The sequence below is a fragment of the Athene noctua genome, chromosome 16 (assembly GCF_965140245.1).
Source record: "Athene noctua chromosome 16, bAthNoc1.hap1.1, whole genome shotgun sequence".
In the NCBI taxonomy this organism is placed as follows: Eukaryota; Metazoa; Chordata; class Aves; order Strigiformes; family Strigidae; genus Athene; species Athene noctua.
Window position 1 is genome coordinate 808177 of NC_134052.1, and position 26862 is coordinate 835038.

A 26862-nucleotide genomic window follows, 5' to 3' on the forward strand; every position below is an offset into this window, starting at 1 on the left:
GATGTGAAATGCTTCTTGATGGTGCTCAGCAGTTACCTGCATGACCCTGGCATCAGCAGGAGAAATGACTGGCCCAGTGCTCCCGGGCTTAGGGAAAAACTCATGCCAGGGATGCCAGGACCAGCACCTGCTCAGGATGCAGTGAGGTGACCCTGGGGACCTGCAGGGAAACTGGAGCAGACAGCTGCCCTGGGACACCCTTGCTCAGTCCATCCCAAATGCTGGATACATGTTTTTGGAGGGCTTTGCAAAGATCCAGTCATACTATCATTTCCTGATCTGATAATTTTTAGAAGTTTTGGGTAGCTGGAGGGAGCATCTTTTTTTTTTTTTTCTTTTTGTAAAGGACAGGTAAATAATGAGAAGCCTGATTGATTTGCATGCCATTTGTTGGGTGAAGCAAAGCACATGTGTTACATTCTGGGCCTGCACCTTGCCAAGGAGCTATCAGCACTGCTTCCCAAAACCTTCTGAGTGAGGCAGAAGCCAGCGTAATCACCATCCTATTTTCAACAGTCACCCAAATACACAGACTGCCACTGGTTACGCACGGGAGCAGCAGAGCCCAAGGCGCCTGCTGGTGTAGACTCATGCCATAACATACCAAGGCCCCAGCTAACTCTCCATGACCTGCAGGCAGGTGATGTGCAGTCAGCTGCCCGCTTGCACTCTCCAGGCACAGCCATCTCCAGCCTTGTGAGTCAACTCACTGCAGCGTGACTTTCCTCAGCAACCTGATGGCCAGGGCCATGCAGGAGCCAAAGCCAGGTCATTCATTCCCTTTGTTAGGATGGTGTCCCTGCATCCTAAACCAGGATGCCACAGAGAAGTCACATGGGTTTTCTTCCCCTTATTCAGTGTCAACAGACAGTGTTGTCCACAGGGACCAAAGAGGGGGGCCCCCCAACACCCGCAGGCTCTCCTGGCTAGCCCTGTAGCACAGCCAGAGGCAGGCTGAATGGACCCCAGCTCAGGGTGGCAGCTCGGTCACCACAGGCTCGTAGGCACACAAGGGCTGGGCAGCCACGGCCTCCTGGCCGCTGGTCCTGGCAAGGCTGAAGTCATTTCCCGCTGCCACACAGACACGACTGTCAACTATGTCTTGAGCCCACCAACTGCAGCACCCAGGGCCGGGCCCGGGAGCTACCAGCAACCCCTGCAGACTGCTGCAGGCTGGTGCAGAGATCACTCCTCTGCTTTGTCACTTTTGCAGCACCTTTCCCCCAGCAGTAAATCACCGTAGCTAAAACTGCCCTTGGAGGGGGGGTTGCCTCCCTTTTTTTCCACAGTAAAAGACCAGGGTAGGGTGCAGCAGAGACCGAAGCGTTTCCCATCCCAATGGGGAGAGTGTTCCCATTAAACTAACCTGTCCAGAGACATGCCAGTGCAAATGGAACAATTTACCCTGGGATAAATTTAACCCTAGCAAGATTTGTTCTGATGCATTTATTTCTACTTACTCCCGTACAGCAGCAGGATTAAAGCTTAATTTCTGCTCTCCTGCTGCAGCCAGTAAGAGCCGTGTTGTAATCACTCCGTGCAAAACAAATGCTAGTAAAAGCAGCAGAATGAAACCTCACTGGCAGCATGAGCTGTCTTCAGGCAGGGACCAGAGTGGGGGTCAAGCTTGAGTTATGCCGTAATTTCTGGGTATCTCCTGCAGATGCCTCCACTGCTACGCCCAGTGGTGCTGGGCACCTCCAACTCTTTGTGGCATTAATTGAAACCGCTGTTGCCAGCTGGAAATGCCCTCCGCAGACATTCCAAATGAGTGGATTTTCTGCTTAGAAGTATTTTAAGCTTCATGGCTTCTGCTCCCCTCCTGGCAAAGCAGGGTAAGAGCTCTGCTGGATGGCAGATCTCCTCCCAAGATGGTTTACACCCTTCTGCAAGATCCTTCAATTACAGGAGACTGAATGTTATTTAATTTGTGAATGTGAGTTGAATAAGACTCAATTAAATTCTGCCTCTTGTGAATTTGCGATGGGGAATTCTCACCTGTGATGCTGGATGAGTCCTAACTGTACCATGCATGACTCAGACACTTGAACTGATCTGTTAATGAGTGTTTTAATAAATGTTCTCGCTTTATATGGACAATTTCCTGCCGTGTGACAAGCTTAGCATGATGCCAAACCAGAGTTTGGTCCCATGGTCAGCTCATGATGAGGATGAAGGTGAACCTGGTGCTGCTGAGTGTCTTGGGGGCTGCAACGCCCAGGGGATGCTCCCGGTTCCGGCCGCGGGTAGCGGCTGTCCCCGTGAGCCCAGCTCCTTCCGAGGGTCGGGGAAAGGCCGGGCGCTTAGGCCCAGCCCCCTCATTTGTGCCCCACCCAAGTTTCTCTCTGAACGAGGCCTCGCCGGCACAACAGGACACGGGTGTCCGGCACCGGGCCGCAGCCCAGGAAGCCGCCAGGCCTCTGCCCCCCCGTCCCCCGCCTTTCCTTTGGCCGCCGGTCCAGCGCATCTCCTGGCCCGCACCCTTCCTGCCTCCCCCCGCTTCCTCGGGGCGCTGCTGTGCCCCGATAGCGGCCAGACCCGTCCGCAGCGCCACGGGCTCCATTTCTTCATCCTTTCTTTCTTTTTTCAGGCGTTTCCTCCCTCCCGTTGCGTCCCGGCTCCGGGGCTCCGCTTCCCCCCCAGCACACCCCGGCGTTTCCCAGCCTCTCGCCGCCCTCCCGGGGCTGCGGCCCTGCCCCTCCCCGCGGGGCTGCCGCCGCGTCCCTCGGGGCAAGGAAGGGTCCGGGCTGGCCCCGCCTCGGGGACTCGCAGCCCCGCCGGACCGCCCGCCGCGTCTCGCCGGGTCACAGGGAGCGGAGCGGGACCCCCTGCCCGCTGCTCTGCCCCGGGGGTGCGCGGGGCAACGGCTCCGCACCGACCCCCCCCGCCCCCTCGGGGCACCGCAGCCCCCGAAACGCGGGACCCCGTGGGCGGTGCCGTCCCGCCCCCTACCGACCCCGCCCTCCGGACGCCGCTTCCCATTGGCCGTTTGCCCCGGCGGCGGGCGGGTCGCTTTGTGACGTCACGATCAGCTGTCGGAAGGGCCCGATTTGTGCGGGGGAGCGGCGGGCGCTCGGCAGAACCGCGACAGCGGCACCGGGACCGGCGGTACCTCGGCGCCTCCCGCCGCTCCCCTTCACACCGCCCCGACGGCACGGTGAGTCCCGCGCACCGGGCGTTGTGCGGTGCGGTGCGGGGGGGGCGGCGGGCGGGGCTGGGGCTTGAGCTGGCGATCATGGCCATGGGGCTCTCCCGCGGGGGGGGCGGCTCTCCAACGGCGACGGGGCCCCGAAGGGCCCCCCTCGCCGTCGGGCACCCCCTTCCCCCCCCGCGCCTGTTGTTTGTTTCTTCATCACCGGATTAAGCTTCGAGGCTGCTCCGCGCTCCCATTGGCTCCGCTCTAATGACGTTGCCTCATTTGCATATGACTTTGAGACGTCACAAGATGCCCCTCCCGCTCCCTCCCCCCCCACCCCCCCGCGTTCCGGGCGCGCCTTGTCCTGCCGTGACCCCGCGGAGCGCAATTTCTCCTCCGGCTGCCGTAGCCCCGCGATGCCCGGGGAGGGTTCGATGGTCCGTGGGGGGGTCAGGAGCTGCGTGGCCGCCCCTCCCGTGTCCCCCGCCCCCCTCCGCCGTTCGGCCGGTGTTGCCCCGCGGGGCTCTGCTGTGGCTTTCCCCGGGCAAGGTGCAAGCGTGGATGTGTCTTCCAGTGTTTATTAGAGGCTTTTTGGGTGAAAAACGGGGCTGTCTGAAGAGGGAATGTGTAATATAGAAATAGACGCGGTCTAGAAATAGCTAAGTCTGTATTTTCTATTTGTCTGCCTCCAATCAAATACTTGATGCTGTTGAAAACCTTCATCTTTCGATCGTGATTTACTTTGTAAAGCCCAGTACTTTTAAGATTTGGGTGTGTGCTTGGATATTTTTACTGAGTTTAACTGTGATGCCCGGGGAGGACCCATGTGTAGCGGGTGAAGGATGCTGGCAGTGCCGGGCTGAGCTCTGTGCTGTGGCATCCTGCCATGCCACCACTGTGGCACCACCATCCCCCGGGACACTGAGCCCACCAGTACGTTGGGTACCACACGTAACAGCTACTTTTCTTACTACTGCTGTAAGTGCACCTGCTTTGGAACGGCTAAGTCCCAAAAGGTCAACTTTCTTAGGGATTTCACGCCTCTAGCGTCAGGACCTCAGTAGCTTGGCTGAGCCTGGAAGGCTCTGGGCACTAAACCTGCTCCCATCTGAGGGGGTCATCAGATGAAAAACTGGGACTCCATAGAGTACAACCGTAGAAACATGTGAAAAAGGACATTATTACTTTTGTAATTTCTTAATACATATATCTATATACATTTATGTCTCTTGTGTGCAGGGGAGCTCCAGCCCTGCTTAGAGAGCCTGCGCAAATGCACTGGCACCCTGGAGTCCCAAGCTTAAAGTGCCTCTCTTGGGACCAGCAACACCCACTCAGCAAAGCTGAGCTGGGCAGCTGCCAAGTGCCATCATGAATTTGGCCAGGGCTTTGCTGGGGTAGGAAACCATCCCCAAAATAGGTGCTGGACTCTCGTACAGGACTGTGCTGTACCTTCTTTCCCACCTGGCTTAGTCTAAAGACTGCCAAGAAAAATTTTTTTTGCTCTAAAATAATGTTTCTTCTCCTTTTATTATTCCCCCCCACCCCCTTAAAAAAAAAAGACAAAAGCTTTCTGCTGTAGCTCACTGTCACCATTAGGAACCCATTGCATGAAATTGGTGCTTATCTGGCTGAACACAAAAGGAAAAACATAATGGAAGTTTTTCTGTTCAAGAATAAACTGATAACACCTGCTCGTGGCAAGACTGGAAAAATCCAAAAATGTGAACTCTTATCTAAGAGCTTTTTAGCACTAATCGTAGTGTGCCTTGCACAGGCAAGTCTTGCCCCAGCACACATGTGGCCCCAGGCAGGCTCAGGAGGAGCTCGTGGGGAACTCCAGGCTCCTGCGATATCAAAGTCCAACTTGGCAGTTAGTATTCAGGCTCCTACAATTTATGGAGGGTGAAACACTGGGGCTGCTCCCCTCTCAATACACACGCTCCCAGAGATGTTTCACCTAATGCATCCCAGAGAGGAAACCTAAAATTTCATAGGACAGCTCATGGCAAATCTAGAAGTTTCCTGGTTGCTCAGACTCTGCTGGCCACTGCTAGGTTTTCTAAGGCTCTGTGCGATGACATCAAATATCAGAAGGTCGGGTTTGTCCTTGGGGCAAGGCCCTTCCTGCAGCAGTTATACAAGGGAGCCTGCGCAGCTGGTGACACCAGCTCCAGGAAAAACACCCCCCTTTCTCCTTCAGGTGGGATATGGAGGAGTACGTGGGAATGCCAGTCCACACTGAGCTCCTGGGCTGGGTGAGGAAAGCCCTGCCAGGTGCTGGCTTGCTCTGCCATTAGTAATAAGAGTCTTATGATAAAGAGATTTGGGGGGGATTTTTCTAAGTCTCCACTCCCCTGCTCTGCAGTGGAAGAGGCTCTGGCTGTGAATCAGCCTCTGGTTTGTTGGAGTCAATCTGTCCATGCTGGCATTGGGACCCAACTCTGCCTGCGCAGCCAGTGCTCCCCAAGGTGAACCCATAAACAAAGCTGCTGGCGAAGCAAAGGGATGAACAGGAGCTGTAGTGCAGTTGATGAGTGACCAGATGCTTTAATCCAGCCCTCTCAAACTGTCCTGGGCAAGCCCCTGCCAGCTCTGGTCCCTTCCTTGATGGGGATAAATAGAGGACAGTGTAGGGGTGCTTCACTGGTTGTTTTTGGGGTGATGAGCAGCCTCCCTCCCCGTCCCCCCAGGTTGCCCAGCTTCTGCACTCCCTTCTCCTTCACTTGTGTTTCTGTACCAGGCTTAGGATTTTGGTACATACAGCACAGCGAGAGCAGCCTGTGAAACCCTTGTCTAATTTAGGCAAAATGAGTTGAAAATAACACTTCCCAAGTGGGTTGGAGGAAGGCACCTGATTTATACCTCCAACGCCTGCTGTGATGACTGCGCGGGGTATTCTTAGCTCTGCTGAGGAAGGACCGCTTCTGCCGCTTGTCAGCAGCATCCCTCCCACTGCTGAGTATTTATGGAAAGTTTCAGGGAGCCTGTTGCCATTTCCAAGCAGAGTTGCTGTTGTTATTGCAGTCTGTGACTTTCGGGAGCTGCCAGTCCTGTGAAGCTGCGGCTCCCGCCCTGGTGAGCTCCTGGCGCATCCTGAGGCTTTGCTGCCGATCCTTTTGCCTATTCTTAGCTCCTGGGGTTATTTGCAGTGACAGTGACTCAGAAAACTAATTATTGTGTCAAGGTTTCTGAAGGGGGGAAAAAACCCCCTCGATCCATTATGGTTTCCTTACTTGTACTTTAACTTTTAATATTTAATATCCTCTGGCTAGTTTTAAAAGGATGTTGTACTTTCTGGAAGGATTCTGATAAACTTCATTAAGAAACTCGTCTGTCCCCAAGTGTCACCAGTGGGCTGTCCATTGGTTCTGGCAGTGGCCTGGGGTGGGGTTGACATGCCAAGTAAAGGGGCTTGTGGGAGCCTGGGCAGGATGGCAGCTGTCCCGCAGTGGTGACCCCAGCTCTGGCAGAGGACAGAGGATGGGCGTGTGGTTTCTGGGGCAGCTCAGCCTCAAGGACGTGGTGCATGGAGAGTCCCTTTGTGCCCCAGCACTGGCCGTACCTCCTCCACAGATGTCTGGCAGGTATGGGTGGGCTGGAGCTCTGACCACCCCTGGTCACCAGAGGGGCAGAGAAGCCACCTCTTGGCCCAAACTGCTTCTGTGGCCACCATCTCTGCCTGGTGACAAGGCACTACTGGGGCAGCAGTGTCTCAGATCTCCTGGCAGGGACACATTTGGGTTCCTCCCGCACTGCAGTTCCCATCAGGCTGCTGGCCCAAGTTCCACTGGTGTAAATGGAACAAATATTTTCCACAGGGAAAGTGGAGTCTTTCCAAAAACCTGGAAAAACTTTGGAGTTTGATCTGCCGATGGCCGTGGGCTGTTCCAGCCAGAGAAGGGCTTGGTGAAAACCACAGGGACTGAGGTGGCATGTGGTCATCTTGCCATCTGGGTGCTGTTGGTAGCAGCTGCTTGAGGAGCTTTTTGCCTCACAAAGGGCTGAGAAAGTCACCCCCAACCCTCTATGATGGTGACATTGAAGAGCTGATGTTCTTGGTGGCTTACAGGGTGGGTCTGGATGATGCGCTGATCATATTGGCCAGGAGCTGCTCCCTTCTAGGGTGGATGGGACATCATATACTCACATAATGGTTTGGGTGAGAACGGACCTTTAAAGACCATCTAGCCCCATACCCCTGCCGTGGGCAAGGACACCTCCCACTAGCCCAGGTTGCCCAAAGCCCCGTCCAACCTGGCCTTGAACCCTTCCAGGCAGGGGGCAGCCACAGCTTCTCTGGACAGCCTGGTCCACAGTATCACCACCCTCATCATTAAATATTTCTTCTGTCCAGTCTACTTTCTTCTATTTCTTCCATGTCCAATCTAATCCTCCCATCTTTCAGTTTAAAACTGTTGCCTGTTGTCCTGGCACTACAGGCCCTGATAAAAAGCCTTTGTCTTTCTTATAAGCCTTCTTTATATAGCTGAAAGGCCACAATAAGGTCTCCCTGGGTCTTTCTCCAGGCTGAACAATCCAAACTCTCTCAGCCTTTCTCCACAGGGGAGGTGCTCCAGCCCTCTGACCATTTCCGTGGCCTCCTCTGGACCCACTCCAACAGATCCATGTCTGTCTTGCACTGGGACCCCAGAGCTGGACACAGGGCTCCAAGTGGGGCCTCACGAGGGTGGAGCAGAAGGGGAGAATCCTCTCCCTCACCCTGCTGGCCATGCTGCCTGTGATGCCGCCCAGGACACGGTTGGCTTTCTGGGCTGTGAGCACACGTTGCTGGCTTACATCCAGTTTGTCACCCACCAGTATCCCCAAATCCTTCTCCGCTGGCCTGCGCTCAACCCATCCACCCCCCAGGCTGTGCTGGCACTGGGCACTGCCCCAGCCCAGGTGCAGGACCTCGCACTTGGCCTGGCTGAACTTCACGAGGTTCACATGAGCCCACCTCTCCAGCCTGCCAAGGCCCCTCCGGATGGATCCCTTCCCTCTGGGGGGATCAGCTGCACCCTCAGCTTGGTGTCGTTCGCAAACTTGCTGAGGGTGCATCTCAGATAAAGAGCCTGCCTGATCCTGCCTCTTTAACCCAGTGTTGCAAAGGATTTCAGAGCAGACAGGATAAAGTGAGGATGAGGATTAAAGCTCATTTTGTTCCTTGCTTGCCAGGATCTAGCTCCTGCCTCCACCCTGCAGGTTGGATCCCGAAGGCTTTGCCAGCTGTGCTGGCAGGAGCTCCCCCACAGCTCCCTGAGCGCCGCTGGGGCCAGCCCTGGCAGGGCTGCTCTGACTCTTGGGAAGCCTTTGCTCTCTTCCCATGAGGCCTGTCTGTCCCTCTGCCCAGCTCTTGCTCTGGCCAGGTCAGGCAGGGTCTGGCCAAGCAGCCCCGGGCAGCCATCCCACACACTGCGCAGCACCCTGCCTTCACCTGCTCTGTCCGTGCTCCCACCAACCCATGGCTGCTCTCACAGGTTTTACCAGTGAATCGATCTCTCCTGTTTAGGATCACAGTGTCCCCAGGCAGCAGGAGCTTGTGGGGCTTGTTTTATCCAAGGGGCTCATTCTGCAAGCTCAGACCTGCCTGTGTGGCCCACCCGGGCAGCAGTGGGTGGTTCAGGGCCACCCCATGCTCCCTGGCAGGGACCTGGGGATAACTGGTGACTTATTCAAATTCTCTGGGGAATGAGCCTTTAAAATGATCCATCTCAAATTTTGGTCTTGGGGGAGCTTTTAACTCTTCCCTGCTGCCCCTGGAGCTGTCACAGCTGCCTGAGAGCCCCTTCCCCTTTGCCCCAGCCCTGCCGGTGTGCCGGGGGTTTGCTTTGGAGCAGGATGGCCCCTGACAGCCAGTTATTATGGCGTTGGCTGTGTGTGATGTTAGTGTGGTCATCCCAGGGCCTTAAGAAATAAGGAAAATTAAGTTAAATTTGGGAGAGGGGGCAATTGAAACTAGGACTATCTGCTGTGTCTTTGGGAAAGGAAAGTTATCTTCGGGTTAGGGTAGGCACCTCTGGAGTCCAGACACTTCAGGTCCTGACTCTCCTGTTGATGCACCCTGTGATTTTTTTGGGGTACTAGTCTCTGAGCAGGTGGGTGCTGGGGGGAATAAGCCCTGCTCCCAGGGTGGAGCGGAGGGGGAGATCAGGTTTGCTTACTGTCTGTTGAAAGCTGCTGTCAAATTTAAACAAAATGAAGTTTTCTGCTCTCTGTTTTGACTGTGTAATTTATCATTTGGAGATGAACTCCTTGCTGGGGGCTCTCCAAGCCAAGCTTGCAGTGGAGAGAGCCCTCCAGTGCCACCCGGGCAAGGAGCTTTGGCAGGACTGTGCGTGCCGAGCTTGTTCTAGACTCGCTTTGCTGAGGCAACAGGGAAAAACCTCTGCCTGGCTCAGACCTTGGCCTGCTGTAGCTGCTTGGGTGCTTTCCTGGGTGACCTTCCCCTTGCAGCTGGACTGGGGCCACCACTCCCCCTGTCCTCTGTGTGCTGGCTCTTGTCCCCAGGTCTCTGCTGTTGTGTGGCATTAACGTTGTGGGGAGGAAAAAAGAGACTGAAATTTGCATGTAGACCCCTGACCACGGCAGGCCAAGAGCATTTCCAGTGTCCTCCCCAGCGAGGTGGGGTGTATGCACAGGGACCCTGCTGTCCCTCGCCCCCGTCAGCCCTTGTGTGTCACCCTGAGGAGCTGCGTGGTGACGCTGGTGTCAGCTTTGGCTCAGCACTTCTGCCAGCCTGGGAATGGCACAGGCAGAACTGCCCCAGCTCAAAAATCTCATGAATCTGCTCCTGGCCTTGCACCCAGCCAGGGCCATGGTGGCATTGGGGGACTGGAGCCCCCTGTGCCTGCTGGGTGCTTCCTGCCCTGCTCCCTCCTGCCTGGGGACCTGGGGAAGAGCAAACAGCAGAAAGCTCTGAGATATCTCCAGCAGGTACCTGGGAGCAATGAGGTTTCTGCTGCAATTAGGTATTTAATAAATTTATGAAATAATCGATATTCTATTAAAGGATATTTACTAACTAGGCAAGTGCTCCAGGCAGATGCCGGATTTCAGACTGCGGGCAGTGAGAATGGGCTGTGTACTGCAGCCTTCAGGGCTGTGCTGGGTGCCCTTTGCCAGCCTGGCCTGGGGGAGGATGGATGCACACATGGGTCCCATGGGAGAGAAATCCCCACTGTGCTCAGCATGAAGCCCACAAGAGAGCCCGATGGGCCAGTTTCCTTTCATTGCCCAGCTGGATATCAGCGCTTCCTCCTGTTGTTTCCCTACCTTTTATTATTACGCTTTAATGCTCCAGGAAAGGGGGGTGTCTGGATAATTTAATCATGAGCACACTGGAGGATCAGAAAGGCTGTGGCTTTGCCACCATTGTGGTGGTGATGGGGGGCTAGGAGGGGAGAGCTGCCTTAGCTGAGCCTGCAGCACTTACGGCAGTTGGAGGAAATGATTCTGTTGTGTCTCAGTGCCCCAAAACCCTCCTCTCAGTGCTTCCAGGGGAAGCCAGGAACCATCTTAGGACACGGAGCAGGCAATCATTGCTGATCATCGTGGCGAGAGGCTCCATGAGTCTTAACCAAGCCCCTTCTGAACGTGCCATCCCAGCTGGAGCCCAGCTTGTTTAGCTGCAGCCTCTCCCCGCAGATGGATCTGGGTGCAGGGTGCGAGTGGAAGGGGTGAACCACGGGGTGGGGGGGGCTGCTATCTCAGGGGGAGTGGGAAGCACGTGGTGCTGGGGGGGGCTGGACCCTCGAACACTGGGATCTGGAGCCAGACACTGTTGCAGCTGCGTGGTCTGCCCTGCACCTCCGGGGCACCTGAAGTCACCAGGGGCTTGAGAGCTGCTCAAAGGGACAGGTAGTGTCACGCTGCTGCCCCAGCCATGCTGGGAAGGAAGAGCTGGGTGTCACAGGGCTGCTTCATGCTCCCTCACTCCCTTCTGCACCTGGGATTGGCAGAGATCAGGGTGAGCCCCCAAAGCCCAGGGTATCCCACCCATGGGGAAAGGGTCCCCTTGATTTTTTATTTTCTGCCTTGTGGAGCAGAAGTACCTCCCGAGGCACCTAAGAGAAGGCAAAAGGCATAGTGGTCCCACAGCGGATAAACAGGACCTGAGCCCCAGAACCTCAGCAAGCACCCAGACCAGCTGCCCTTCCCAGAACGCTGAGGCTGGAGAGGCCACTCCACTGCAGGGGCAGCTGAGCTGGAACGTGAGCTGTTGGAGGACTGGTGTGGGTATGGAACGGTGCTCAGACACGTCGTGCCTCCCCACACCCTTCTCATCCCGTGTTGCTGAGAACAGATGGGGCTTCCCCAGGGTCCAGGACCAGTTTGCAGGCTCTGCGTCACCTTGGTCGGCAGAACCATGAACTGGGGGTTTGCCCTCTAAATGCACCCATGGCAATTTGCCCTCTAAATGCACCCACGGCAATGTGCCAAGCAAGGCAGCACACAGCTGTCCTCTCTCCCCAAATCTAGCTCTTGATGGCATTTTAATGCCCTTTAATGTCTCTGGACCAAAACCCATTTTCTCCACACAAATAAAGTGCACCTTGTGGCTGCTGTCTGTCTGTGCCTCTCCCAGAGAGAGCTTTGAAGTCATTAATAAACTTAGTGAGTCCTAACCTCCCCCTGAGCTGGGGGGAATGTGTTTCCCCAGGGGTAAAACGCTGATGAGTGTAGATGGAGCAGCCTCACCCCGAGCTGGGACACCGCTGTCATTGCCCTGCCCTGCTGCAAGAGTGGTGGCACGCTGCTGCTGCTTGCTCCTGTACGCTCCTGCCTGGGCACTGGGCGAGGAGACACAGCCCATAGCCAAGTGCTTTGTCCTGTGGCTCCTTATAAAGTTCTTGTAAAGGAGCAGTGATGACATGGTGTCATCTTTTGGAGCTGGAGGGTGGCAATGAAATGCAACTGCATCAGAAGAGCATCCTTGCAGATAGACACAGACAGCAACAATAACAGTAATTTCAAAACTAAACCAGCCTCGAGCAGGTATCTGCACAGGCAGGGCTTGAGCAAAATGCCAGCAAGGGCTTCGTGGGACCCAGCCTGAGGAGGAGAGGGCGGCCACGCTGGGGTAGCTGTCAGTGGGTTGTTGGTGGATTTTAAGGGTGGCTCAGCCCTCAGACAGGACAGCAGCATCGCACCCTTTGCCCTGCCCTAACAGCAAAGTTCAGTGCCACCAGCCATGCTCAGTGCCTGTTCAGTGCCAGGGGAGGCAGGTCCCAGCCTGACTTTGGGACTGTGCTTGTCTCTGCCCCTGCCAGCTCCGGCAGATGAGGAGGGGGACACAGTTTGGGACTTGGTGCAGGTGGGGGGCTGCAGGGCGTGGGCACTGAGCCCTTCACTGCTGCTTTCAGACACGGTGTGTGATGCCCTTGGAGTTGCCAGCAGCTGGGACAGGCCACAGCACAGATCAGTGCCAGAGCCACCTTTTCACTGGCCCCTCCAGCCCATCTGAGCCCCCAGGATGCAGGAAGGCCATGCTGCCAATGAGTCCAAACTTTATTCTTTTTCCTTTCCCTTTTACAGGCCTTTGCACTGAAGCCAAGTGAAGAACCTCAGAATTGCACTACACATCATTCAACTCAGCTACAATTTTGCTAGCAGCAAAGCATCTCCACACCACTGGGATCCTGATTGCTGTTTTTACTCCTCTGTGCCCATTGATTCTGTCTCCACACCTGGAAGCCGGTGCTCAGCAGTAGCTCTAACTCACCATCCATCCTGCTGGACCACTCTCCACCATGTTTCAGCGTCTTACCAGCCTCTTCTTCAGTGACAGCAACACACCGGAAGGCTTAGAGGAGCCCAAACCCTTCGTCGAGGAGGAGGAGGAGGAGGATGGCTGGCTCATAATTGATCTTGCAGGTGAGAAAGGCAGGGGGGACTGGTTTTCCACAACCTCTGCTGCACCTTGTCTCTCAGGGCAGGGCACACCCTTTGAGATGACAGCAGATGAGCTTCCGCCATGTGTGGTCAGCTCTGCCCTTCATCCCTCTTCCCCTGGTCCCCCTGCCCTGCCCATAGCACCCAGCCCTGTGGTCACCACAGCAGCCCCCAGCCTGCTCCTCCTTTTCCCCTCTCCTCTCCTGGTGGTGGTTCCCAGCTTTCTGCCAGTGTGGGAGCAGCAGCCGCAGTGTCTCCAGCCGGGGCTGCTGCTGCCTGGGAGCCTCCAGGTGCCTCTGTGCCAGGATGGGACCCTGACACGGCACCAGGCTGGGGAGGTCACCCAGGGTTTGGGCGTGATCTTGCACCCCAGGGACTTGGTGGGGTGGGGGACATCAACCCGCGCAGGCTGTTTGCCTGTGAGCTGTGGCGATGCTGTGGCCTTGGCTAAGCTGTGCTGTGGGCAGCACTTTGCCAGGAGTAGCCGGGCTTGGCCGCTGCCTGTGACGCCCCTGCTGAAAGAAAATTGGGGACCTGTTCCCCTGGGGGAAACCCCAGCCCTTGGACAGTAGTGGGGGGCTGGGGCTTTTGCCACGCGAGGGCAGGCGACAGTGGTGCCTGCTTGTCCCATCTCAGGACCTGCTGCCAGCGATCTGGCCATTTTTGGGTCATCTGAGTCCTTCAAATCTCATCTCCAAAGGGTTTATCTTCCCAAATCATGCCCAGTCCCCATGCCAACAGCACTCAGACAGATGTTTGGTCCAAGGTCCACATACCCAGAAAGACCTCAGGGGGTCCCTGTTCCCAGGGATGGTGACAACACCCCAGAGTCCCCTTTGACACCAACCAGGCGGATCAAATTCCTTGTGTGCTGAGAGCTTCCACAGCTCCGTTAAGACCTTGGTGTTTCTATTGTAGGCTCGATGACTCAACCAATTGCAATGATAATTTTATGACCTTTTGCTTGCAAATTGAGCAGAGGACTTAGACAAACAAGCCTGTCTGTACGGGAAATCCTCAATGGCCATGGCCCGCTTGTGGAGCCTTTCTTTAGTTGTGGTGCCCCAGCCCAGGGGACCACAAATGTATGCTGCAGGTTTAGGAGGAAGGTTTTGTCTTTCCTCTTACAAACATCAGATTGTTCCTGCCTGTCCCCCATGCACTGAGCAGAGTTTGTTTTCGTGATGCAAGTCACTTGTTCAGGTTTTTTTCCCTGAGTGGTGAGCTGGAGAGGGGACCGGAGGGTGGATAAGCCTGGGATGGGGATCAGGAACAGGGACAGCCCCGTGCCTGGTGGCAGCGCTATGGGTAGTGTGGGCATGGGTGGCCATGGAGGGTTCCCTGTCCTCTGGGCTCTCTGGTGACTGTCCCAGGGGGGTCACAGCAGTGACACAGGATGGGGCTGATTGCAAGGAGGTCCCTGGGGCAACAGGCACACAGCTACCACATGTCTGGGCCAGCTGGCAAGGGCTGTAGCATGCCCAAAACATGTCAGAAGGAGCCAGGAGTTTCGCCAGATCTGGACTATGCCCTGATCCCCTGGGTCCGAGACTGCAAATGGCTCAGCAAGGATCCAAGGATGACTTTGGTACAAAAGGCTCCCATTTTTTTTCCAATCAAGCAGCCAGGCTCTTGGTGCAGAGCCAGCTTTCAGCAGTGTGTTTGCCTGGGACCTGTCACCCCACTGCTAATCCCACCAGCCCTATTGCTGCCTTTTCCTGTTGCATTCCTCAGCCAGTGAGGGACTGATTTATTTCAACCCTATTTTTGAGGCTGGAGTTATGCAAAGCACTTTAAAAACTAAACCTGCTGGCTCCAGCCCCCATCCTTCACCTCTGAGCCGCAGCGGCCAGCAAGCATCTCACACAGCCTGGCTCCCTCCCAGTAGTGGGGCAGCCTAATGAGCCTCTGAATTCATTCCCTCTCAGCCAGATCTTTGACCCATGTGTTGCAAAAAGCACCTGAGTTAGCCAGATCTCCCAGGAGCGTTTCAGATGCCCCTCTTGCCCCAAGGCCCAGCGTGGCTCTGCTCAGCACTTGGGGAGAGAGCAAAGGGCATTTCCCAGTGCTTAGCGATACAGCTGCAAGTCACTCAGGGATTTGGGGATCCTGAAATATTCCTTGTGACATTAAAACCCACCTTGGTAAAGGATGGGGACAGGTAGCCATGGATGGGTCTAGTGTCCCCTGCTCCCCACACCCGTGGTCCCACCATTGCGGGAGTGCTGCAGAGTGGGAACGCTCCAGCCAGGCTCAGTGGCTGTCTCCAGGCTGACAGTCTGCAGCCCGGCACATCAACAACTATTAATAGCTTGATATCCACTGACCTGAAGAAAGGCGCTGTCATGTTCACAAGGCTAATTGTGGCCTGCCCTAAGCCCCGGGCTGAGGCATCGTCTGCGGGAGGAGCAGGGGACATACGGGTGGTGAATGCTGGCCCCATTCACTTCATGTGCTGTATTTCTCTACCACAAGAACACATTCACCTCTGATTTCTCCTGCACCCTCACCCAGCTGCAGGGCCACATGTGTCCATACAGATACTGCACTTGGATCCCCCCTGAGACCAGTTCCCTCAAGTCCCCCGATGAGGCTGGGAACAGGTCTGGGTATCCAGATGAGCCCAACATTAGGCACAGGCTCCCTTCCCACAACACAAGTAATTCTGAGCACAGGGAGCCCAGAAAAGCACCAGCTCAAGTGCTTTTGCCAGGTGAGGAAGGGAAGGAGAGGAAGGTTGGGGTGACAGAGGGGTGTAGGGGCCAGCCCCTGGATCAACCACCCAAAACCTGGCCTCTAACGGACTGAAGCTGAAGGCGCAGTGAAAACCTTTGCTGAAGAATTTATTCCCCTGGTTTCTTCCAGAAAAAAAGGTGTGAACTGTTTTTTTTTCCTCTGTGTGTGCTTGGTTTCAATGTTTGCAAAGTGCCGCGTGGCTGGCGTTCCTCAGGAGCGGCGTGGCATGGCTCAGGTGCCTCAGAACAGGCAAAAGCAGCATTTCTTGCCCACTGAATTTCTTCCTTCATCTTGCGAAGGGAAAAAAAAAAAAAAAAAAAAAAGTGCTGTGGTAAACTCTGCTGGTTTCCCCCAGTTTTTGATTAAACTGCCTAACCAGAACCATTTCCCTCGCTCGCTGGCTTAGCAAAGCCAGACCCACAGCACCGGCAGCCGCCCCGGAGCGGGGGGTGCTGGTGGGGGTGCGGGGCAGCGCTGGCCTCGCCCTCCCCCGAGGTCCTGTCGACGCTGTGCCCGGCTGTAGTGGTGATGGTGTGGGGTCTCTTGCACTAACGATGCCCCTTTCTCTCCCCCCTCCCCTCCCCACTGTACATGGTATGTGTGTGTGTCCCCGCTGCGCCCCGCATGGCTCTGCACCCCCGCCACCCCCAGGCAGCCGTGCCCGCCCCGGCGCCGCCCGCCGAGTGGGTGCTGGCGGTACCGGGCGCTCGGCGCGATCCCGCCCGACACCCCCCGGGCCGCCGCCGGCCGCTTCCCCGGCTCCGGCCGGTCCCTGCTTGATGGACGAGAGTTGGTTTGTCACCCCTCCCCCCTGTTTTACTGCAGAGGAGCCTGGCCCCGGCGGCGTGGGGAGCAGCCCCATGGAGGACCTGCTCATCGAGCACCCCAGCATGTCCGTCTACGTCACCAGCACCCTCGAGGTGGACGGGGAGGGCCCCGAGGATGATGCTGCTGGGTGAGTGCGGCTCGGGGGTGCTCACTGGGGGCTGCCGGCCTCACCACGCGCTGGGGCACGGGGGTGGACGGTCAGTCCCAACACCCCAAATCACTGTGTGTGCTGGGAGCATTTCACTCCCACTGCTCACAGGTGGAGCGGGGCTGGGGGGTCCTCAGTGTCTCCACGTCCCACCTCAAGAGAGCACCCTGCACACCTGGTGGGGTGCCCCAACTGGTGCTGTGCAAAGATGGGAGCCTCTGTGTCCCAAAATACTCTGCTAAGGGGATCCCAGTGCCATGCTGAGATGGGTGTGGGTGCAGGACCGTGAGCTTGCTGGTGGGTTGCAGTGGGAGAGGGCTGCGTCCCCCTCCCCTGCCACAAGCAGAATCTGCTGGTGTGGCCGCCTGTGCCGATGCCACCTGTCACCCCACTGCCCATCCAGGGGGGTTTGCCAGGCTAAGCTTAACCACGGGGTTTTGCACAGATATGGCACAAGCAAAGCAAACCCAACAGGATAAGATGGCCTTTGGGCACAGTGGTCACCCCCCAAGACTCCCGGCTCCCCCAGGCAGGAGATTGCTGCAGTCCCCCGATCACCCTCCTGGCTCTGTACTGGCCAGTGCAGCCATGGGGGAGCAGGACACCACCAGCCATGGATGCAGACATTGCTCCCTGCCCCAAAGTCCAGCTTAGCTGGGGGGGGGGGGGAAGGCTAAACAGAACTGCGCCAAATGGCCCCACTGTCCTCCCCCAGGAGCTGTGGGCTGAAGCCCCCTGTCCTCCTTCCCCAGGGCCACAGCCTCGCTGCAGCTCCTGGGGCGCTCTGCCCTCTCCCCATGGCTGCCCTCCACTGCCCTGCAGCACCGGGAAAGCCCTGACCATGTACACACTCAGCCCTGCCACTGCTGGCCAGCCCCTGGGTCCCACTATGCCAGGGGGTCCCCACTGCCCCCTGGTCCCAGCGCTCCAGCATCTCCCCCATAAGCCTCTCACTGGAGCAGGGGAGGAGGAAAATTTTGGGTGAACATCCACCCAGGCTAGGGGACACTGGTCCTCCAGGACTTCTCTCTTCGTGGAGTGTCCCTGAGGGCCACAGATTGATCTCTAGAGCTTCAGAGGAACCTCAGCGCTGGGGGGTGCAGAAAGGGCGCCAAAGGGAGCTAGAAATGGGCCAGGAAACCAAATGAGTCATAAGCAGGATGGAAATGGGGCTGGGCTTGACTTCCCTCCACTGGGCGCAAGGCATTTAGCCACTGTGAAAAACTGTGGGACGGCCCCATTCCTGGTGGTGTCTGGATTTATCCCTGGTGACCTAGAGCCCACCCGTGCTGGAGCCTCCCCAGCCCTCGGCAGGACACCAGGGTGGGAGGGGGCCGGGTCCATCCTGGGGGCACAGTGTGATGGTGAGGGTGTTGGAGACCCCTGTCCCCTTCTTGCCAGGGTGGGTGAGGGCCAGGAGCCAGCAGCCACTGATGGCTCCTTTCTCTGCAGGGAGGTGCCGGAGCCGCGGCTGGAGCGGCACATGCCACACCACAGCAGGTCCCTCTCGGTGAAGGCCGCCATCCTGGAGAAGGTCGGGCAGGCCCGGCGGGTGCAGCGGGCCAAGCAGCTGGCGGAGAAGCCCTGGCTCAGCCAGAAGGCACTGCAGCGGCAGAACCGGGCCCGCCAGCGCCCACTGCGCCGGGCCAAGCAGCATGCCGGGACCTTCGTCCACCAGCCCTGCCAGCGCCACTGCAACTACTGACCTCGCCGGGACACCCGCGCCGCCGCTCCCTGCCACCGCCTCCCCCGGTGGAAGGAGACTTCACACCCCGCCCGACACCAGCCGCCCTGGGGAGCGTCGGCCCCAAGGAACACCAGTGACGCCAGGCTGTGGTTTCACTCCACTCACCCCCACAGGCCTGCACGCCCGGCCCCCCCACTCCTCGTCTTCCTCCCCCCACCCTCTGCTGCTCCCCTTGCCCTTGGCCCCCAGCACCAGCCGGGCCAGCAGCCCCCGGCACCGCCAGCACGGAGGGCTGTGCCACCCCCTCCACTCTCGCAGCCACGCCAGCCTTCACCTGGGCAATCGGTATTCCTGGTGAAATCACCCGTTTCTGAAATCCACGGTGAAGCCTGTTTGTCCTGACAAGCCTGTGACATCAGTGCCTTTCTTCATAATGTCATGACTCCAGGCATAGCCAGACTGGGATGTCATAAGCAGAGGCACCAAGCGCAAGTGAAAAGGGTAACAAAGCAACAAGATTTGGGATTTTTAGGAAAATCTCATCAATAACACTAAATAATGCTTCCTCACCCCCAAACCAGCAAACACCCTCCCCCCCCCTTCATTTCTTAACTACATTTTACCATGATAAGACAAAAACCCCACTGCCGATCCCAAAAGGGCTTGCCATGGGCAAGAGCTGGTAGAAATCTTCATGGCAGGGTCAGCCAGGCAGCTTGCGGTGCCTCGTGGTGTTTTTTTAAAGACGACTTTAAAAGTGATCTCAGGAAACAAAGCACTGTCCCAGCACCTCGCCGGAGCCGTGGCCACCGCACTGGGAGGAGGTGGCCAGCCCGTGGCCGGCAGTAGCATCGCTGTGACTGATGGTCCCGCCGAGCTGCTGCCTCATCTGAGCGAGCCCCCTCCTCCTGGAGGCACTCATCTGCCCAAGCCACACCTATGTACATGTATGTGTGTGTGGAGATATTTCTCCAAATACCTATATATTTTTAAGAGGCACCGTTTAAGCCAAGGAGTGTTGGCTGCCCGGTGTTAATCCCTGGGAGGGGAGCAGAGGCAGAGACCTGCAGAGCTTCCCTGAGGTGGCAAAAGCACGTCAAAGCTGGTGGCGAAGGGATGCTGAAGAGGAGGCTGGAGGGAAGAGGTCAAAGTAAGGGCAAAAATGGACCTGGGAGTGGCTGCAAAGGGACAGGATGGGGCAAGCCTGAGCAGGAGGGCTGGACAAGAGGATCGCTGCAGTGGAGCTATAATGGGAATGCCTTCTTCCCCCACGAAAAATTACATCCTTTCCTGTGAAGGGCCAAATTCTGTTGTGGGCAATGCTGATTCTTAATGCAAATCCCTCCCCTCCCTGTGACGGACTCATTCTGCCTTTCAAAAGACACGGTCCAGACTTTTCACTGGCTCCAGCACCAGCTGAGATGGCTCCAAACCCAGCAGAAATTTGGAGATTCCTCCCAGCTCCCTCCCTTTAGGGACTGGTTTTACACCCTGTGCCCCCCAGAAGGTCTGGCCATCACATCCTGCTCGTGGCCAGCTCACAGCCTGGATTCCCACCCTCTGAGACAAGAAATACCCTCTCACGCACACCCAGAATGCTGATTTCACAGGAGTTTCTTCCATTCACCATGTTACATCCCTTAATATCAGCTTGGGACCTAGGTTGAAGGAATTGTGGTAAGCCTAACCTCAGACAGCTGCTATTTATTAATTGTTTTAATGAGATTTTAAAAAAAAATTAACCCTCTTATGAGCACCAGCCCCCAGCTCTATGCCTGGGAGCCTGGACCGTGGGAGAGCTGGCTGATGATGCTAACCTGCACTGTTTATCTTTCACTCCGATGACATGGCATTCCCAAAAGCACAGAAAAAATGAAAAAACGCTTTCAAATCTCTCTTTTCAGCCTTTCCCTTTCAATTCTTCCAGGCCAGTTTCTTGTTTCAAGTCCTCCTGAGACCCAGTGCCCTCATCACATGAGTGATGTGATGCCTCCTGCCCCTCTGGCTGCAGCAGCTGGTGCCTGCTGTGGCGAGCGTGGCGCTGTTGAGGTGCTGGGCCCTATTCTGCACTCGCCACACCGGTTTGGTCTGCTGCTTTTTCAGCCTTTCTGGTAAGCACGCTGGCACTGGAGCTGATTTTTTCATGGTTGGTGGTTTATCAGCCAACAAAGAGCAAGCTGGGGGACTGGGCGTTACGCCCCGGCCCTTGGCATCTCCTGCCACTCCTCGGGCCTTGCCACCAAACTTAAAATCATACTGGAGATCACCCAGTTTCATCTCTGGTGTCCTCTTGGTGATGAGGCTGACAACTCCTTGACTGGAGGGGAATGTTTACATCCTTTGGCTTCCTGGGCTTCCCATTAATTTTGTTTCCCTCTGAAGTGATGCCTGGTGTGAACTGGGAGCATCTGTAGGGCTGCTGGCACAGGTGCATGTGACGACAAGCAGGGGCTGAGCCCGAGCTCTCAGGTGTTCTGCTCTCAGGATGTCCGATGAGGCGCTGCCTTCCCCATGTTCTCTCGCCCATGTCGCTGGGTGATAAGCTCTGTGGCCACCGGGCAGCAGCAGTAAAGGAAGCATCTTCTCTCTAGCCCAAATATACATCAAGAAGTGGACAAGCCAAGCAACGTCCTGCCTCCCAGCCTGTTCTTCATTGTAAATTCTCCCGTGCTTCCGCAATGCTGCCCATCCTTCCTGAAATCGGAGGCTGGCTGTGACAGCATCACCCCTCTGCAGCTCCCTGGGGGTGACGGGGAGGCAGCAAACTGGCCAGGGATGGTGTCCTGGGGCGGATCCTGCCATGGCTTGCCAGCCAGGCCTTCCCATGCCCACCAGTCTGCTTGCAAACAGCCCCCAGTAGGAGAAAACCCTCATTGAAAACCCCTGCGTCCTGCTCATCCATCGCGAGGCAGAAACCCTTGGCCGTGCTCCCCGGGGGCTCAGCGCAGTCATGGCTGCCAACAGCCGGCACCCAGCACCCATTTCAAATGGCTGATGCTGTTACTCCTTCCTGGTTTTCAGAAGTGAATGCAAACTGTTTTCCTTTTTTCTCTCTGTGCCAGTCTGAGACATCTTTCATTAACGCTGTGCCCAGCCAGCACAGGACATGAAGCAGAACTATTATCACACTTCATATCAAGAATATGTTTGGCTCAATAAATTATTAATGATGTTTTCATGAAGAGGCTAATCCAGAGTCCTAGCATCCTGCGTGTCAATGGAGCGCACTTACCACAGCATATTCAGGCTCCTGCCATGCCCCCTCCGTTGTTTGCACACTTGCTCATCTATTAACATCTAATAATCACCTACTAACCTCCTGCGATGTGACTGTTGATCCACCCGTGTGACGACCCTTCTTACGCTGCGGCAAAGGCGTGTTCAAACTGTGCTTTGCAGAAGCCCTGCAATGCTCCTCTCCTGCCCAACAGCAAGCACAAGACCCGGCTTGATACCAAATCTCCTGCCCAGTGTTGCCAGAGCAAGTACACCCCTTGAGGTTACAAAACTGAGCAAGAAAACTGAGGTTACAAATCTCCACGAATCTTGAAACAAATGAAAGGTGCTTAGAAACTGAGAACTTTTTCTGTGTGCACGTGTGCATGTGTAGATACTTCACAACATGGCGTGGGTGTTCGGTAGGTTGTTTTGGGGTGTGGGTTTTAGTTTTTTAAGGGTTTGTTGTTGAGATTTTTTTTTGGACCCAGTATTTTTAATTTGTGACTAGCTGTGCGATGTTCCCAACGGGAAGGTGAAGCAAACACAGTGCTGGCTGGTAGGGGGGCAGGTGTCCTGCTTGAATGCCTAGGACGAGTCTTTCTTTTCTTTACTTGCATAGGGGGAAACTACAGTATGGACTCAGGGACAAACAAATATGCCAGGGTCTTCAAAAATGTGTTTTTTTCCATGCTTCTCTGTTCAGATGTGGGGTTTGGGAGGCCTTTGGTTGCGTGATCCTGAGGGATGCTGCGGGGATGTGGCCGGAGCCTTTGGCAGCACGTGTCAGTGAAAGGCTGCACAGGCTGCTGTGCTTTGGAAGAGCTGCAGGGTTTGATGCTCCGACACGAAACCGACATGGAAAAGGAGCTGTGGCCACTTGCGGTGAGACCATCCCTGAGCAGCAGCCCCTCTTTGTTTGCCTATGTCCAGAAAATTCACCTTACAGCTGCTAGAATGTGGCTGGTCCTTCCTTAGGCTTGTTTGTGGACAATCAGGTACAGATTTAAACACTGAGCCCCTGAGGATTTGGGAAGTGAAGTCACAGCTGGCCTGGATCCCACGACATCCCTGGGATCAGCAGGCAGCCAGGATGGGAGAAACCGTTGAAGCAATCACGTGGAGAAGTGCTGATGCAGGTGACAGGCAGATTTGTTGGAGGAAATATTTGTATTTTCTTGCAATGAAAGAAAAAAGGAAAAATTCCCCGGTGCGTGTCAGTGCTGCAGCCATGGCTGCTGGGGCTCGGATGGGTGATGATGCTCTGGCCCCAGCAGCAGCTTCCCAGCCCCGCGCTGGCATTGCATGAGGAGCAGGCATGGATGGGCAAGCCTGGGGGCATCGGGACACTGTGGGCAGGCAGCAGCAGAGGCATCAGATTCCACTCAAAGGCCTGTGGTGCAGGGGATCTCCGGGCAAGGAATGAGAGATTGGCATCCCAGTTGCCGCCTTCTGGCACGGGGCAGCACAGCCTGGCTCCGTACCGGTGCGATGGCAAGGCCCCTGAAGCGAGTGGCAAGGCTCCCCCAGCCCTCAGGACAAGACCACGAGAGGCAGCCCTCCTGGAGAAGTGTCACCTCTTGAGATGAAAACCAGATCACACCAGGACATGTCTAAACCCATGTGCTCCTGTACAGCCCACCTCCCAGGGCAACTCTGCCGTGGCTCTGCGTGCTACACTGCAAAGGCAGGCTAGGGGCCATGGCACATGCAGGGCACCTTGCTGGCAACCACATCAGCCACAACAAAGCCCTTTCACCGAATTTCGGTTCCTGCCTGCACTGCAAGGCTGGGGGGAGCTGCCAGGGACAAAAGTGGGGCAAAAGTCCTCGTCACCCAATGCTCTGAAACTTGCACTCACAGATGCGCTTTCCAAAAAAATGCTGTAAAAGCTCAATCTGGAAGGAAAACTATTCTTTCCATGGGAGTCAGTGTTTCTTTTTCATCATGGATAGCATAAACACATGGCTCATCCCAAAGATCACCACTGTGGGAATCTTCACTCTTCCTTTAGGCATGTTTCTAATCAATAGGTAGGTTTACATTTACATCTTACTGATACTTTTTCCTCTTCCATCCAGCCTCACTGGGGAGAAAAAAAACCAACCCACACTAGATGTCTTGTCATGCCAGTCAGAACAAAAAAAAAAAAAAAAAAAATACTCCAGCGAGGTTCTAGACTTGAAACACATAGCTTTGCAATCACTCCCATGGAGGATAAATATCAGTTCCAGTGCCCTGCATAAAGTGGAAATTAAATTTCAAGTGAATTTATTGAAAAACAAACGAGTGCCCAAATATTAAACCATATCATAATTAGAAAACATCCAGTTAGAAGCGATAAAACACCTGAAGTCAAGAAAAATGGTTCTCAGAATCTGCCTGTTGCTGCCTGCCAGAAGGCAGCACCAAGTCCTGCTCCCCTGTGCTGGGGATGGGGTGATGGCAGTCCTCGAGTCTTCCCTGAGTGTCCAGGTTTAAAACAAGAGGTCACCCGTGTTCAGCTGGTGCCACGGTGACTCTCTGGCCGCTCAGGATTTTCAGCAGTCACCGTTTCCACTGGTGGCACAGATGTGCCTCCAGTTTGCTGCACCTTCTTTGCTCCCTGCAGTCAGAAATAGCTGCTGGTGGTGGGAGGGACACGCCAGCACTCCAGCATCCTCCCAAGTCCTCAGAGCTTCCCCCCAAGTCCTCCCCCACCACAGGACTGTGTCTGGTGAACTCCTCAGCATGGCTGCTTGCAGGGATCAGATCCCAAGGACAGACACCCACCACACTTGCAGCCTCTCCATCCCAGGGTGTTTCCACTGTTAGACCAGCCGGGAACATTAAAGGGCCTTAAACTGGGTTGATCGCCTCAGGGCTTGTCTTCTTCAAGGTGGAGCTTTCCATCTCCACCTATTTCTTTCAGATCTGCTCAATACAATGAATGAAAAGTCAGGAATAGTTGCCTAGCACCCTCAAGGGCTCAGTTCTCTCCCGTACCGTGACCAGAGTGGCTGCCATGGTTGCATGACTGTGGCTGCAGAAGCTGGATGAAGTGGTGGGAGAGGCTTTGTGTGGTTGGCAAGTCCCTCTTTCCGTGAGAGGTGTCCTCAGCCCTGCCGGGGCTGCTGCCTTCTCCTTCGCCCCACTCCAGGATGCCAGTGGTGGGACTCATCAGCTCTGGACATGCAGACACAGCTTGGGCAGGAGGTCTCCCGTTTCGTGCTGTTCATTGATGCATCAGCATCAGCCTCTCTTTTTGCTTCTTGAGAGATCTGTGTCATTAACTAAACCCACAGGTCTTTCCTTATAAGGATGAGGGTGACGAAGATGAACAGCTCCCTTTAATAACAAGGATGGCTCTTACGTCTAGTCCTTTTTAAAATTCTTTTTACAGAGAGGTGACACAGAGGTGTCCCCCCCTTACACTTGCTCTGAGCTAATACCTCCTGGGCTGGCTGGGTGCATTGCTTTGCCAGTCCCATACCCAGAGCAAGTGCAGAGCTCTGTTAGGGGGATGCTACTGCATGTCCTGGGACAGGACAACGCTGTGTGAGGCTTCGGCTCTGTTACAGATAACCATGAGGCTCTCCCTGCCTTCCACTCTGATGGTATTTTATCACCTGTGTGTGGGGAAAATTTTATTCCTTGCAAATGGAGGGGGAAACCAGCACAGTAAATTGTAAGTGTAGCTTAAAAACGGGTTGCACAGGGGAGCCCAAACTTTCTCCACTCTTTCACATTCACCTCACATACCCATGTCAGGGAAGCTGGGAGCAGCTGTGTCCAAGTCTCCCTGAAATCTTATCCTCAGCTTTATATTGACATATTATGCTTTGGGAAATCTAGGGATGAGAGAACAGCACAAGGCATAACAGTAAAATAGTAATATTTTCTCTGGTATTATAAATATATCGGTACAGAGCCACTGAGCACTGCAATATTTTATTTGTATGTATCAACCGTAGGTATTCTGCTTGCAAAACTCATCCACGTGCATTATCCATCTCCACGCTGGACTGACTGTATATGTGCCTTCCACCCTTTTTCATGGTGTGTCATCTTTTTTTTAACGCAACTACAGAACTTGAAGAAGTCAGTGAACTATAGTTAAAAGTCCTATGCAAGGGATGACTGGGGAGTCAGTTTTCGATATTTCTGTGTTTCTATGTTGTTTTAAAAGTAGACGCTGGCATTTTCAGAGAAGCCTGACAGAATTAATGTCCTAAAAGGCATTTTGCTTTTTTTTTTTTTTTTTAATCTAAAAACTATTTAGCATTTTGGATGGTTAAATCTCTTAGGCAGCTTTGAAAAGCCCAGCCTAAACCCCCAGTTCCTCACCAGTTTGTGCGTGGAGAGCGAGCAGTGGCAGCAGAATGAGCAACAGTGCTTGGCCAGGATGGATGGCACGTTCAATAGCGTTTCCTTTCAAGAGAAAGGAGAAGAAAGTGCTATTTGGTCAGAAAAGGTTGCCTTAAGCCTTCCCTAAAATGCGCCGGAGAATGTTACCGTGCCCAGCCGCCAGCCCTGCAGCCAGCCCCTCCCAGGGTGACCTGGCTGGGTGTCGCGGGGGCCCACACCGCCAAGCAGATGCCCATGCAGCAGTTCCCACCAGCTGTGCTCTGCTGAATGCCTTACAACAGCGGGACAACTTCCACACTGGGATTTTAAGAAGAGGAAAAAAAAAAAAAAGCCCCATGTTTTTCTACATCACCTATGCTGTAGGACTGAAACCTTGTCTGGAACTCAAAGCTAACAAAATACGTCCATTTTGTGTGTTACATGTTAAATCAGTGTAAGCAGGTTAGTAGGGAAAGGGTGTCTACTTCTTGTAGGACGTTGTTTAAACATTTGCCGTGTGTCAACAGACCGAAGGACATGACTGCCTGGAATACATTATGTAGTGTGCCTGTGTGTATGTAACCTGGTTTTTGGTTGTTAGGTTGTAATGCTGTCTTTTGAAAAAAAATCTAATATAAAGAAAAACCACAAGAAATAATAAAAAAAAATAAATTAAGCTCTATTTTATGTGTATTCCTTTAAAGCATTCAAGTAAACCTGTTTTCAAAAAGCTTTGGTTTTCAAAGTAAGTTTTTAAAAGTCAGTGCTATAACTATGAGAGATGTCAGTAGAAAAAAGTCCCCTTTGAAGACAAGGATGCACAGGGAAGGGGATAGTACAGGCTGAGCTGTTTGAGAGGATTTTTTTTCCCTCCCTGTTACCAAACCCTAA

At 54.9% G+C, this 26862-nt stretch overlaps 1 protein-coding gene across 2 annotated transcripts; it reads left to right on the top strand.

The window, feature by feature from the left end:
• The first annotated feature begins 3021 nt into the window (after positions 1–3021).
• On the top strand, positions 3022–26648 carry TP53INP2 (tumor protein p53 inducible nuclear protein 2). 2 transcript variants are annotated; one of them, XM_074919857.1, is made up of 4 exons: positions 3022–3157; positions 12674–13012; positions 16418–16721; positions 18195–26648. In XM_074919857.1, exons 2-4 carry the CDS (start codon positions 12889–12891, stop codon positions 18445–18447), a joined length of 681 nt encoding a protein of 226 aa, XP_074775958.1. In that variant the 5' UTR covers positions 3022–3157; positions 12674–12888; the 3' UTR covers positions 18448–26648. The 2 variants fall into 2 exon arrangements, with proteins under 2 accessions (XP_074775958.1, XP_074775959.1); XM_074919858.1 differs by having other exon boundaries at positions 16592–16721.
• The last annotated feature ends 214 nt before the right edge of the window (positions 26649–26862 follow it).